We start from the raw sequence: 13,567 nt of genomic DNA on the forward strand, positions 1-13,567 counted from the left end.
CACTTTTCTGGGAAAAAGTGATCTGCAAGTCTGGCCACTTTCCTCAGAAAAACTTTTCAAACACAAGTGAAAATGTCTGTTTTATAAAGCCATCCAAGTAAATTTCAATAAGACTATCATCTATTTCCTCCCTGCAGGTCACTATTCTAAGAATGACAAAGACCTGGTAAATTAAATCCCTGACCTTACATTTGGGAAAAGAGTACACCTGTTTCTCTTATTTCGCTAATCCATGCCTTCCTTATATTCCAGTCTCAGACAAGCAGAGATTAAGAGAAAAGCAAACAATTTTAAAGAACCTACTTTTTTCCATTATCGTTTGTTAAATTTGAACTCTCTAAGTTACTGAGATAACAGTAAGCTAAAGAATATTACAGAAGGTATGTAAGAAATAGGCAAGTTTCTTTTTTTTTTTTTTTTAATTAAAGCACAACCCCAAGAGGTAAACAAGCAGCAAAAGCTAAAGCAGCAAAAGTTTTGGAATTTTCCAGACTATGAATTTGTATAGTATTATTCTACTACTAGCTGCTGTCATAATGATTCTGAGGTATTATACAGTATAAGAGATGCCAAAGGAATCTTCTTATAGATCTACAAAAAGTAATTTCGTTCTTTCTGTATAATGGTATAAAGCTAATATACTTTGAAGGCAAGAGAATTTTAGAGACAAGAGTTTCAAAGTAAACTTTGCTTTTCACAGCCCTGATGAAGAAAGCGAAGCAACCCAAGTAACACTTCTAGTTTATTTGGGGACAAGGCACTGAGAGTTCTTCAGTAAAATAAAATTCATTCTTTGTAAACATCCAGTTTAAAAAAGAGAAGGTGGGGAGAGAGGGAGGAAAGGAGGAAGGGACTGAACTCTGTGCAAAAAATTATTTGAAGAAAAAAAAATCTCCCAGGTGTACAAGACTATGTTCTACATTATGACTGAAAGGCCCTACAATATGGGTCATATACAGTGAAGATCCTTTTATTCTTCTGGTAATCCTCTTCAAGACTGAACCAGTCTTGTACAACAAAGAAACCCCACACCACCAATGGCATACTTGTCACCAAGTTCAATAATATAACTGCCCAAAAATGAATGCTTTCTCTCTGGTTTAGGCCTCACATGGACAATTACAATGACCTATTAACTGGCTCTTGTACCTCTGGTCTTTGTTTTCTCTAATATAATCCTCCACACTAACACCAAAACTTTGTTTCTGAAAGTCCAAAAAAGATCTCATTTTGTTGTTTTAAAATCTTCCATGATAACAGCCATCTATTTTACTAAGAATAAAAACCTCTTAAGGTCCTTTGTGGTACAGGTTACAATCTCCCTTTCTGTCCTTATATTTGAATTACATCATACTCACACTCCCAATTTTTCAATCATGCCATTCACTTTTCTGTGACTCTGTAATGCTTCTCTTCCTTCTTTATCAGCAGTTGGACCCAATTTAAACAACTCCTCTTTTGCAGAAATCTTCCCCAAATTTTTGTTTCCTGCTTATGTTCCCATAACACACTGTGTAGAACACTAGCACCCTCTTGGAAAACTGGGAAATTCTTATAATTATCTTTCTCTCTTTTAAACTGGCAATACACTGCTGACATGAAGTAAAAGGTTATTAAGTATTTATGGCATAAAATTTAACAGGTGAGGAAATGAAGGTTTATGGACATCTATTATTGATTATTCTGCTTGAACAAAAAGGGGATTTCTCAGGAATTTAAGAGTGTGCCACCACAAAAGAAACCAGGTTATGGGGAACAGATGACTCAATTTGGTCATTCATGACCAAACACATTCTGGAAACATAGAAAGAAGGCACTTAACATTGTTGGGAAAGAAAGAACAGTTAGCCTAACATAAGGAAAGTCATAAAAGCACCACTATTTTATTTGCCACTCAGTCTCAAAATAATGATTCTTCCAAGAAAGATGGTGCCCTGAAATAGAATGGCGGCAGTGGAAATAAATTAAGTGGACAACAGGTCAAAACAACATTACGTGTGGCAGATTGGATTAGGAGTAGGGATAGACTCAGGTTCAGGAAGAAGAAAAACAGAGATGGCATCCAGGTTTCTGGCTTGAGCAACTGGGTGGATTCCATTTGAATGAAGAAGAATGGATGCCTGTGGGACATCAAGTGGAAGCATCAAGTAAACAACTGGATATATGCGTTTGGAACTCAGAGAAGAGGTTTGGTCTGCAGAACTAAGTTTGTGAGTTATCACTAAAAAGATGTTATTTAAAGTCAATTCTTCCTTGGACTAGTACATTAGGTTCCTTACTGCTTTTCCTATTCTTGCCAAACAAACCTATTACCTTTAAATCAAAAATCAAAACATACGTCTCTCTCTCTGCTTAAAATACTTCAATGCTGTCCACTTTACTTTGAGTGAACTGGAAGTAGCTTGCCATGGCCAGTTTGACTCTGTTTATCTTTTCATTTCATTCCCCTCATTTTACTCTCCCACTATCTTCCACACTCTACTTACCAGCTCCCAAACAATTCCCAGACCTGCCTAACTCCTTCTTGTATCAAGGGCTTCAGGAATCAGTTTACTCTATCCAGATCATTCCTCATCCACTTCATTTAGTAGGCTCCTTTTCATCCTGCAAGCTCAGATTTATATGGTCTCCCTCAGAGAAACCTTCCTTGACCAAATAAAATATAAACAGTCTGTCTATCACCAGTCCTTAATAATGGCAAGTCGTAGCAACTATCTTTACCTGAACTATTTATCTGGTAGTTTACTTGAAACTGTCTGTTAGGCATGTCAATTATCTGTCTTCCCCACTGGATTCAATGAAGGCTGAAACTGTGTCTACTTTGATCCCTGTAAACAGCACGCCTGGGATATTAGGCACTTAAATAGTTAACGAATTAATAAATGGATTCCTTGGTTTTATTGCTTTTAAGAGATTACTGAGAAAATTTTTTCCACTCAACAGAAAGACAAAACAAGATTTTGTGAAAATGAAATGATATAGTCACCTCACTATCTTCAATTGCCATTCTTCCTGAGGGTGGTTTAAATGATGCGAGCATCTCTAATAAATCAAAAAGAGTAGTTAAATGAGGTTCTTGTAAAAGCAAAAGCATCGGAATGTTGTCCTTCTGAGGGGGTGGTAGGCAAGATGCTGGCAGCTGAACACCTTCCCCTTTCCGTTCTCTCCTTGGTGCACCCAAAGATACAAATACCATCTATAAAAACAGGAGCAACAGGGGGAAAAAAATCAACACATAATTAGACATATCAAGTTTTTGGTTTAATAAATTGTGAAGTAGAAAATAACTTCCCTTACAATTTTAATATAACAAAAGCAGTAAGAACTGTTTTTGAACTGTATCTTCAACTAAACAACTATTGACTATAAGTCAACAGATGATTAAAACTCAAACCACATTAACGCGTACCTGCATATCCTTAAAACCAAGCTCATGAAGTGCTTTCTCATCATAATCTGTTGTTAATTCATGTCCAGATGAAATCATCCTGACTGGTCCCATAAGGCCTCCTTAAAAACAGAAAACATAAGTGAACTTTTTTATAAGAGTTAACTTACTTGCCAACATGAATACACAGTTATAGCAATTAATTCCACTGGACATTAAGCTTAAACAGAATTCTTGAGCACAGTGGAAACAGGGCCAAGCATACTTCTTATATTATTTTCTGTTGTCTGACGTTAGCCTTAGGCAGTAAAAATTACAAGAAAATCCTCCTTTAGCACCACTCTAATAAGATCAATTCCTGCTTGCTTAATAATATGAAAATTTTTACAAGTAAAAAACACTACAGAGCTTTCTGGGAACCTACAGCATTTCCCCTTAGCAATACATGCAGGAGAAACAGATTCATTAATGCCTTCGTTCACAAGTAACCAGCATGTATTTATAATGATCGAGTTTTCTCTTCCCTGTTATTACCTATCAGCACAAAATAGATTATAGGGCAGAAAAAAAGTTCTGACAAGAAAAGAAAAAAGATGAGCTACAACATTCTAGATTACAGTAAACTCAACGAACTCAATAGACTGAGGCAATTCATTTCTAGGATGCATAAGTCCTCTTTGCTTCAACTTCATTTCCCACCATCGTCCCTACCAAAATATGCTTTAGCCACCCAAGCATGTTCTTTCTTGAAAGCATCAAGCATGTTCCCATCTCAAAGGTTTAAGATGCTCCTCCCCAGGAATGCATATGGATCATTCCCACAGTTCAAGTCTTTCATCAAACGTGAGCTCTAAAAGGCCTTCCTCCTAACTACTCAATCTAAAAAGCCTCATCTCACTATTAATCCCTTACTCTGCTTTATCTTTCTGTAAAGCACTTATTAGCATCTGATATTATATTTAAGTATCTGTCTCTCCCCCACTAAAAAAAACCCAACCCAGTTCCACAAAGGCACACATGTATTCCCAGCATTAGAACAGCAGGCATTCAAATTAATTATTGTTTAATCCACGAAAAAAAAATTTTTTTAAAGAAAATGCTTGATAGAGGAAGAAAGTTAAGCAAAATGATGAAATATCTGATGAATAATTAAACTCAAATATTGTTAAATTTTATTAATGTAGGAAAATTCCATTGGATAGGCACTATCCAACTATTTTCAGGAATGAGTGAAGCATGATTACTGCTTTCCACAACGACACATAACGTTTTAAAATTACCTTTTCCCTCCACTCAAGTAAGAAAATTCTACCTGAAAATATTTCAAACACAGGGAAGGAAAATGGGTTCCTCCAGTAAGATTCATTTCAGTATTTTTCCTTAAATGTAACTGTTGTGTATGGGACTTCCCTGGTGGTCCAGTGGGCAAGACTCCATGCTCCCAATGCAGGGGGCCCGGTTTGATCTCTGGTTGGGGAACTACAACCCACATGCATGCCGCAACTAAGAGTCTTCATGCCACAACTAAGAGTCTGCATGCCGCAACTAAGACCTGGCTCAGCATGCATAAATAAATAAAATTATATATTAAAAAAAAGTATAATTGTTGTGTAGCAAAATTGCTAATTGTTGTGTAGCTAAACCTATGTTTTTTTCCCTTCTTGTTATTTCTAAGCCTAGAAACCTTGGCCCTCCCAAAAGTTTGATAAATTTTCAATCCTATATCTTCTGAATTTTCCTAGAGTTTATTGTGTGTATGCACGCACATGTGTGTATAAAGAATACTTTAAATTCATCCTGAACATTAGAGAGAAACAGGGTTTTTCTTTCTGCCCCTAAACCGAACATCTCATAAGACTATTTCTCTGCTATCTATTGTGATTTAATTAACACTCTTTATGAGATAATATTGTAGTTTTTAAATGTATAATAGCTAGTATTGAAATTCATCTATTATCCTTTCAGGTTTTCCTCTCAGAACTTCTGATATTGTTTAGTTTATTCACACAGTTTATTATTGAGTAGTTTCATCCAATTTAAAGTAAAAATTCATTCAGATTTAGGTAAAATATATTAAGAAAGAAATTAACTTGGCATCTCTACAGTATTTTATATAGAGATGCTAGGTATAATCACTTATTCAAGTGTTGATTTACATATATCAAAAAAGTTTTATTCTCATATATTCCACAAACACGTCACATTAAGAGTACCCTAACTAGGGACTTCCCTGGTGGTCCAGTGGTTAGGTTCTGCCGCTTTCACTGACATTGCCCTGTGTTCAATCCCTGGTCAGGAACTAAGATCCCACAAGCCACGTGCAGCAAATTATATTACCCTCAAATTATCACTGAGTTCCCTCTTCTGATAGTAACGTTTTATCCAAATCATTTAAAATTAGTGCTTAAGAAAAACATGGGCTACTAGATGAACAGAAACTCTATATTAAACTTTTAATACTTCGGTAGATTTTTATTAATAAAATTTCTTTTCTATGTTATTGAGATAATCTAATACAATCTATGACTGTTGATCTTTTTACAATAGTGAGATAAAATATGCTTAGTCGTGATGTATTGCTAAGATAATATGGAGTTGATTTGCTTCCCAGTTTGTTAGAGACCCTAAGCATGCCCAACTTTGTTACAAAATAGAACTAAGATGGCTAGCAGTTTATCTAGGATTTTGGACTCTATTTGATATGTGAATTAGGCCTACACATTGTGTACATAATGTATCAACTTTCAATTATAACGGTTGAATTGGTTTTTACAGTTAACTGCGCAGCTTTCTATCTTGTACTACTTTTGAGAGGATCTTTTTTAACCTAAGAATTGCTTATTCCTTAACGGTTCTCAAAAAAGTTGCTATCTTTAAAAAATTTAATATCTTTTTTGTTTTTAAATTAATTTATTTTTTGGCTGCATTGGGTCTTCGTTGCTGTGTGCGGGCTTTCTCTAGCTGTGGTGAGAAGGGGCTATTCTTCGTTGCGGTGCATGGGCTTCTCACTGCAGTGGCTTCTCTTGCTGCAGAGCACGGGCTCTAGGGTGCACGGGCTTCAGCAGCTGTGGCACGTGGGCTCAGTAGTTGTGGCTCCCGGGTTCTACAGAGCAGGCTCAGTAGTTGTGGCACACGGGCTTAGCTGCTCTGCGGCATGTGGGATCTCCCCGGACCAAGGCTCGAACCCATGTCCCCTGCACTGGCAGGCAGATTCTTAACCACTGTGCCACCAAGGAAGTCCCCCCAAATTTAATATCTTAATGCAATGAATGTTTCAAAACAAGAAAAGGACAAAGAAATCTTAAAACTTCTTAAGTTATGATGATATATTAAACAACACATATCTAATTTTTATCCTCTGAAGCTGCAATAAAGTAAATTTTAAAGATTTTACAAACATCTGACAGGGAAAAAAAGGGAATAGATAATAGCAAACAAGTTTGCAAGCTGGAAATCAAATGCACTTACAGTAACCATCAAGACCTCAAAAAGATAAATCCTAAACCAGACATGAATTTATAATCCATAATCTGACTTATACTGATTTGGCACAGGAACAAGATCAACACCTGACAAAGGAGGGAAAGAGAAGAGGGATCGAAGGGGTAGAAAGAGAAGGAAAAGAAAAAGAGAGAAGAAGAAGAGAAAAAGAAAAGGAATAAAGGAAAAGAACAGCACCTCAGTGATCTATGAGACACTAACAAACAGACTAAGATACATTTAATTAGAAGCCCAGAAATTATGGCGAGGGGTAAGGAAAAAGAAAAAAAAATTGAAAAAATATATAATTGTTAATCTTTTTCGAATTTGATAAATGTTATAAATACACAACAGACCCAAGAAGCTGAACTAAACCCAAGATGCATAACACAAGGCACATTAATAATCAAACTGCTGAAAATCAATGTTAAAGAAAAATCTTTAAAATGAAGCACAGTTAAAAAGACACATTGTATACAAAGGATGAAAGATAAGAAAAACCACAGACTTTTGGTCAGAAACTTTGCAAGCCAAATGATAACGGGAAATTTTTTTATTAAGTCCTGAAAGAAAAAAATTTCTTTACCTAGAATTCTATATCCAGTGAAAATTTCTTTCAAAATTGAAGGCAAAACAAACTTTTTATTCAAACAAAAAAAACTTGAGATAATTCATCACCAGATCTGCAATGTAAACATTTTTAAGGGAAATTCATTAGAAAGAGGAAGAAAAAAAAAAGCAAATGGAAATTTTTCAATCTATACATAGGTATAAAGAATGCCAGAGTGGTAAATGTAAGGTTAAAGACGAGATGAGATTAACAGAAAATAATTAGGTAATTAGCTAATAAACATTCTAATTGAAATGCGGGCACCATCAGTCTGGATTTTTAAAGATTCAACAATTAAGGAAAGAAAAAACCCCAATATTCTCAAAAAGATATTTCAACTAAGATAACAGGAGTACCCCGAGGACACAAAACAGATGTCTGATATTAAAAGCATGACAGCAAAAATGAAAAACTCAAAAGAATTGTAAAATAAAGTTGAGAACATCTCTCAGGAAGTTAACACTCAAAGAAATGAACCATAGGAAAGAAAAGATAAGTAAATTAGGAATAGTCCAAGAGATGAAACATGTAGATAAAGAATTTAGAGATAAATGATAAAACAGAACACAGGAAGACTAATTCAAGAAAATTTCCCCAAACTTAAAGATACAACTTGCCAAACTAAAACAGACCTCTAAATATTAAAGTACCCATTACAATTGTTGAAAACAGATCCATACTCAGGCCTAGTATTGTAAAATTTCAGAATATTAGGAACAAGAAGATTCATTAAGCTCTAGAAGAGGAAAAAAAAAAATTGGATGTGTAAAAAAATATCAGAAATCTGAATGGCTTCATAATTCTAAACAGCAATAACAGAACCACAAAACACAATGCAATAATATCTCTAAAATTCTGAAACAAAATTATTTCCAATCTAGAATTCTATACCCAGCCAAATCACCATTTAAAGTAAGAGAAATGTATTTTTGATCATTCAAAGAATCACAAACTTTACCCCATATCAACATTCTCTCAAGAAGCTACTGGACAATTGCACTCTATTCCAGCCAAATAAAAAAGTGAACCAATAAAGAAGGTACGGAATACTGGAAACAGAATAGTCAACATAGGAGAGAGACAAAAACAATTATGAGGATGATAAAGGAGATCCAACTGCTGTGCATCAGATGTGAAGGATAGTCAATAGGATCAGTGTGACCAGAAAAATATATTACTGAGGGCCACACGACCAAAATCTCTGCTGCCTTCATAATACCTTCTCTATCTAAGGAAAGAATGGCAAGTGAACCTGGCCCAGATTCTTATCTGAACCCGGACTGTGTTTACCAGTCATGTTCACTACCAGAATATGACAGTGAAATTTCTACTCTCACCTTCATGTCCTACTGCTTAAATCAGCAGAAGACATTCATATTACCTCACAGAAGAAATTCTATTTTGATCTATTCCTGAGAGCTAAAGTAGGTCATGAAGAGATTAGAAAAAGAAGAGACTCTGTGACTGTATTTCTGTTGGTATTTCAGCATCTTGTCAACATTACAGCACTAAAATATGTCTTCACTGTGCCAAGACCTAAACTTGAGAATTTTCTCAATGATAACCTCAGATGAGGCTTTACACAAATCTTTAGAGAGGGTGAAAGTACACCCTCTTTAGCTTGTGTTCTTCTGTGACCTAACAAGGCAGTACTCTCTTTTCCTTAATCCATCAAGTTTGTGCATACTTATCTGTTTCACAGAACTAAATACATTGCTTAGGAATATATACACTGGAGGTAAAACTATAAAGAACACCAAAAAAGAGTAACAAATCAAGATAGTGTTATGGGGAAGTGGAAAGGATGATATCACGGAGGGACACACAACTAGCTTCTAATAATGTTCTACTCCTTAATCTGAGTGGTAGGTACATTGGTGGTTTTCATTTTATTATTACTCATTTCATATTCTCTTTATGTACAATATATTTCAATGTTAACAAAAACATACTTTTTGATCTCAAAATTCCATACCTAGGTATTTAGCCAACATGCATTAGATAATGTATGTGTTAAGGATACTATCTATAACACTATAATATCAAAAGAAAGGAAACAAATGTCCATTAATAGAGAACAGGTAAAATAAATCATGGTACCCACCATACTACAGACAATGCAGATCTTTAAAAGAATGTGGTAACTTTCTATATGTACTAATATGGAATGTTCTCTAAGATAATATGAGCACAACAAACAAGGGGTCAAGAGTATAAATGGAATGCTACCATCTGTGTTTGAAGTATATAGCTGACCCCTGAACAACAAAGGTTTGAACTGCGCAGACCCATTTATAAGCAGATTTTTTTCAATAGTAAATACTACAATACTACATGATTCTCAGGTGGCTGAGTCTACAGATGCAGAACTATGGATATGGAAGAACTGCAGGTATGAAGGGCCAACTACAAGTTATACATGAACTTCTGACTGTGTGGAGGGTTGGTGTCCCTAACCCCCAGATTATTCAAGGGTCAACTGTATATATACAAATATTCTTATATTATAATCTTATTATCTCTTGAAAAATACCTAAGAACATTTGCCTCAGGAAAGGGAAATGGGAGACTCAGAGATAGGGGTAGGAGGGAGACTTTTCAACCTCTATTCCTCTAACCAAGAATACTTATTAATTATTCAAGAACAAAATTTAAGATCTGATATACTGGGACTTCCCTGGTGGTGCAGTGGTTAAGAATCTGCCTGCCAATGCAGGGGACACGGGTTCAAGCCCTGGTCTGGGAAGATCCCACATGTCGTGAAGCAACTAAGCCTGTGCGCCACAACTACTGAGCCTGCGCTCTAGAGCCCAGGAGCCACAACTATTGAAGCCTGCACACCTAGAGCCCGTGCTCTGCAACAAGAGAAGCCACTGCAATGAGAAGCCCACTCACCACAACGAAGAGAAGCCCCCGCTCGCCGCAACTAGAGAAAAGCCCAAGCACAGCAATGAAAACCCAACACAGCCAAAAATTAATTAATTAATTAATTAATTTAAAAAAAGGATCTGATATACTTTAGAAGACACATACATATACTTTCATCTTAAGCACGGTGTAGCAATATTGTTGGCTCCTTACTAAAACATGCCAAAGAATTATCACTCTGCACACAAGCAGGTTAAAAGTCCTAAAAAGAAGCTTTTAAAACTTTAAGACTTTTTTCCCTAAATATATAGTTAGCCTGTTACAATGTCAGACCTTTAAACTGTAATCAACAGCTTTCCTGGTTGTTCCTCTGTTTAGCTCCTATTTTATGTGCTATGGAAAGACACTACAGATGCACCAGTGGTTTAACAGGAAGGGAAGAATCAAATATACCTATCAGGCCCACATGAAAAATTTCTTAATATGATACTTTTTTGGAGGTAAGGGGAGATGCACAGATGGAACTTAATGATGTATTGTTTTCATATGCTTCAAAACAACAACAAAATATATCAAAATAGAAAAAAAAAATTCCTTGGGTAAAATTGGGTACTAGGTAGTGTATGGACACTTAAACTTATTAGTTCCCACACTGCTTATCAAATAACCTCCAAAAGTAGAATTTTTTTTGAGAAAAATGAGGACAAGTGTTTGCAAATAACATCTTAAAAAAAAAAAAAACTTAACTCCTGTCTAAGAATCAATGGCACCATACCAAGGGTACGGGAGGCCATGGCGGTGGGGCGGTGGGGCGGTGGCGGGGGGGAAGGGGCACGGGGAGAGTCATGAACATGGTTGGTAGTCTTCAAAGAAGTAAAGGTGTGAAGTCGATATATAATAGAACCTAGAAAACATGAAAATTTGAACTGATGGACTTACCAGGAAATTCTCCCTTTCGGCTGCTTTGACCAAACTCCTGAAGCTGAGCTTGTTGATTTATTTGTTCTTTCTGTAAATTTTCATACCAATGAGTTACTTCAGCCCTAAGATCTGCTACCTGGTCACTAGGATACATTTCAATAGTCATCTGAAATATGAGATGCAACCAATTTAAAAATACAAAAAGAACATATATTTGAACTGGGAAATGTTATCAATTTGGAAACTAAAACTATGTAACTACCTTGTCAGGGAGTCCAGCTGGCTGGCATACAACCCTTAACGGCAGGGACTGTTTGTCACTCAGTGCTTTCAAATGACTACTAATACCCGTGCCTTCAATTTGCCACTGTCTGAGATGATATGCAAACCTAAAACACACAAAAACCACACACAGGAAGGATATCATTATAAACCATTTTAATGTTACAGAAGTTTTTACTACTTTACAAAATGAAAGTACCCACAAAAGGGTCCAGTACATTCCAATTTACTCTACAACATTAAGTTTAAGTTTGGATTCATCATACTGAATCAAACTTAAATGTGTAAATATAGCTAAGAGCTCCTTAAAAATTAGTTTCTAACAAAAATTACTGAAAAAAAAAAGACCCATTAGGAACACTTTTTTTTTTTAAAGGTGGGGGGGGGGGACGCAGGGGAGTAGCAGAGGCAGGAGGAATTTAAAGAAACAAACTAATCCGGTAAGTAAATGGCAAGCTGTCATTCCTATTTTCAAAAGAGGAAAAAAGGTATTAGGAAATATTTTTCAAAGACAGAACAGTATTGTAGTAAATATATGTTAACCAGCCTAACAACTTGAGAGCCGATTCCATGACTGCTAAAATCATAAAATGAGTTATAAAGATTAACATTTCAAAGGAAACAGGCATCTAGCATGACACTCACTAAATATTAATTTTCTAACTTATTTTCAGTTGTTGAAGACAGGATCCAGGGTACCTGAATTTAGTTAAGAAAAAATTATCAATGTCTAAAACTAATCAGCAATTCTAGAATAGAAGGAGGGCAAGTAAGGGAATAAATGTACTTGATTTCCTAGAAGTGATCCAATGTCCAGCTTCTACGAGCAAAACAGTAATCTTTTTGGGCCTGATTATTTTTCGTTATGAGGGGTCTATCTGGTGCAATGCAGGATGTTTGGCAGTGTCCTCTACCTACTATATGCCAACAGCACCACCTTCTCCCTTAAGCTGTGATAATCAAAAATGTCTTTAGGCATTATCTAATGTACCCTGGGAAACAAAATCTTTCTGGTTGAGACCACTGTTTAAGACTATAACCTTAACTCTTTTTAAAAAGAATACCCCTTTTTTTTTTCTTTTAAAGAATACCCTTTTAAAAAGACATTTTTATTTACTCTTTTAATATTAGGAATACATAAACACAACAATTACTTTATATTTTCATTTTATAAATGTTAAGGCAATTTTAAATTATGAGTAGCGCTAAGCACATTAAGCACCTGAAACTGTACAATGATACTACACAAGGATTTGCATGAAAATTCCAAGATAATTTTTAAAACTAGCTCTTAGCTTTTGAATATTCAATTCTGTTTCCTAGTTTCTTTACTTGCCATCCACAAAATAGTATTTATATAAATTATTTAACACCAACATTAACTTTTAGAGTAAAATATAAACAAATACAGAGACTTCTATCAAGGATACTATAATCAATTTTTTTGAGTTAGAAAAAAGTTTGTACATCTGAGAAGGAATTTTTGAACTGAAATTCATTAAACTTATAAAACGCACCATTGAATCTTAGGAAACAATTTGTTTTTAGAGACTTTTAAAATAAGTGCTTATTTTAAAACCATTGGTAACACTGTATGAGGACTAGGGGCTTGAACCAAAAGGACCTTTTTGGTTTGTTTGTAGGCCCTGCAGCATAGAGAAAATTTTAGAAGAATACCTATCGTATCATTAAGAGTAAATATCTCTGATAGGAAAAGATAGAGACTTTGATTTTCTTTAGTATTATCTTAGTGTAATATCTGAATTTTATGAGTATGTATTAATTTTTTATTAATTTGAGTAAGACATATCACCACGTTTTATTTTTAGTTTTTAAAGTGGTCAAAATTATGAGGCAGTGTGAAGTTTCTGTGCGAAAAACTCTAGCGTTCCCTTACACATTCTTTAAAACCACAAGGAATTAAGTAGAATTTCCACAAATTATAATCATAATCAAAATAAAGAATTTTGCGATGCCTAAATGTTTTAAAGCATGGAGCCATGTTATTTATAAGGAAT

At 35.1% G+C, this 13,567-nt stretch overlaps 1 protein-coding gene across 3 annotated transcripts in view; it reads right to left on the bottom strand.

Annotated features, from left to right (window-relative positions):
• Positions 1 to 13,567, bottom strand: part of USP34 (ubiquitin specific peptidase 34) — a 240,766-nt gene that overhangs the window by 85,282 nt on the left and 141,917 nt on the right. For all 3 annotated transcript variants that reach the window (XM_061168549.1, XM_061168548.1, XM_061168547.1), the window contains exons 26-29: positions 11,530 to 11,656; positions 11,286 to 11,433; positions 3,410 to 3,510; positions 2,987 to 3,196 (exon numbers count right to left, since the gene is read on the bottom strand). In XM_061168549.1, coding sequence (XP_061024532.1) covers positions 2,987 to 3,196; positions 3,410 to 3,510; positions 11,286 to 11,433; positions 11,530 to 11,656 — 586 coding nt within the window. The remainder of the gene's footprint in view (positions 1 to 2,986; positions 3,197 to 3,409; positions 3,511 to 11,285; positions 11,434 to 11,529; positions 11,657 to 13,567) is intronic.

This window comes from Eubalaena glacialis, chromosome 14 (genome assembly GCF_028564815.1).
Source record: "Eubalaena glacialis isolate mEubGla1 chromosome 14, mEubGla1.1.hap2.+ XY, whole genome shotgun sequence".
Taxonomy (NCBI): domain Eukaryota; kingdom Metazoa; phylum Chordata; class Mammalia; order Artiodactyla; family Balaenidae; genus Eubalaena; species Eubalaena glacialis.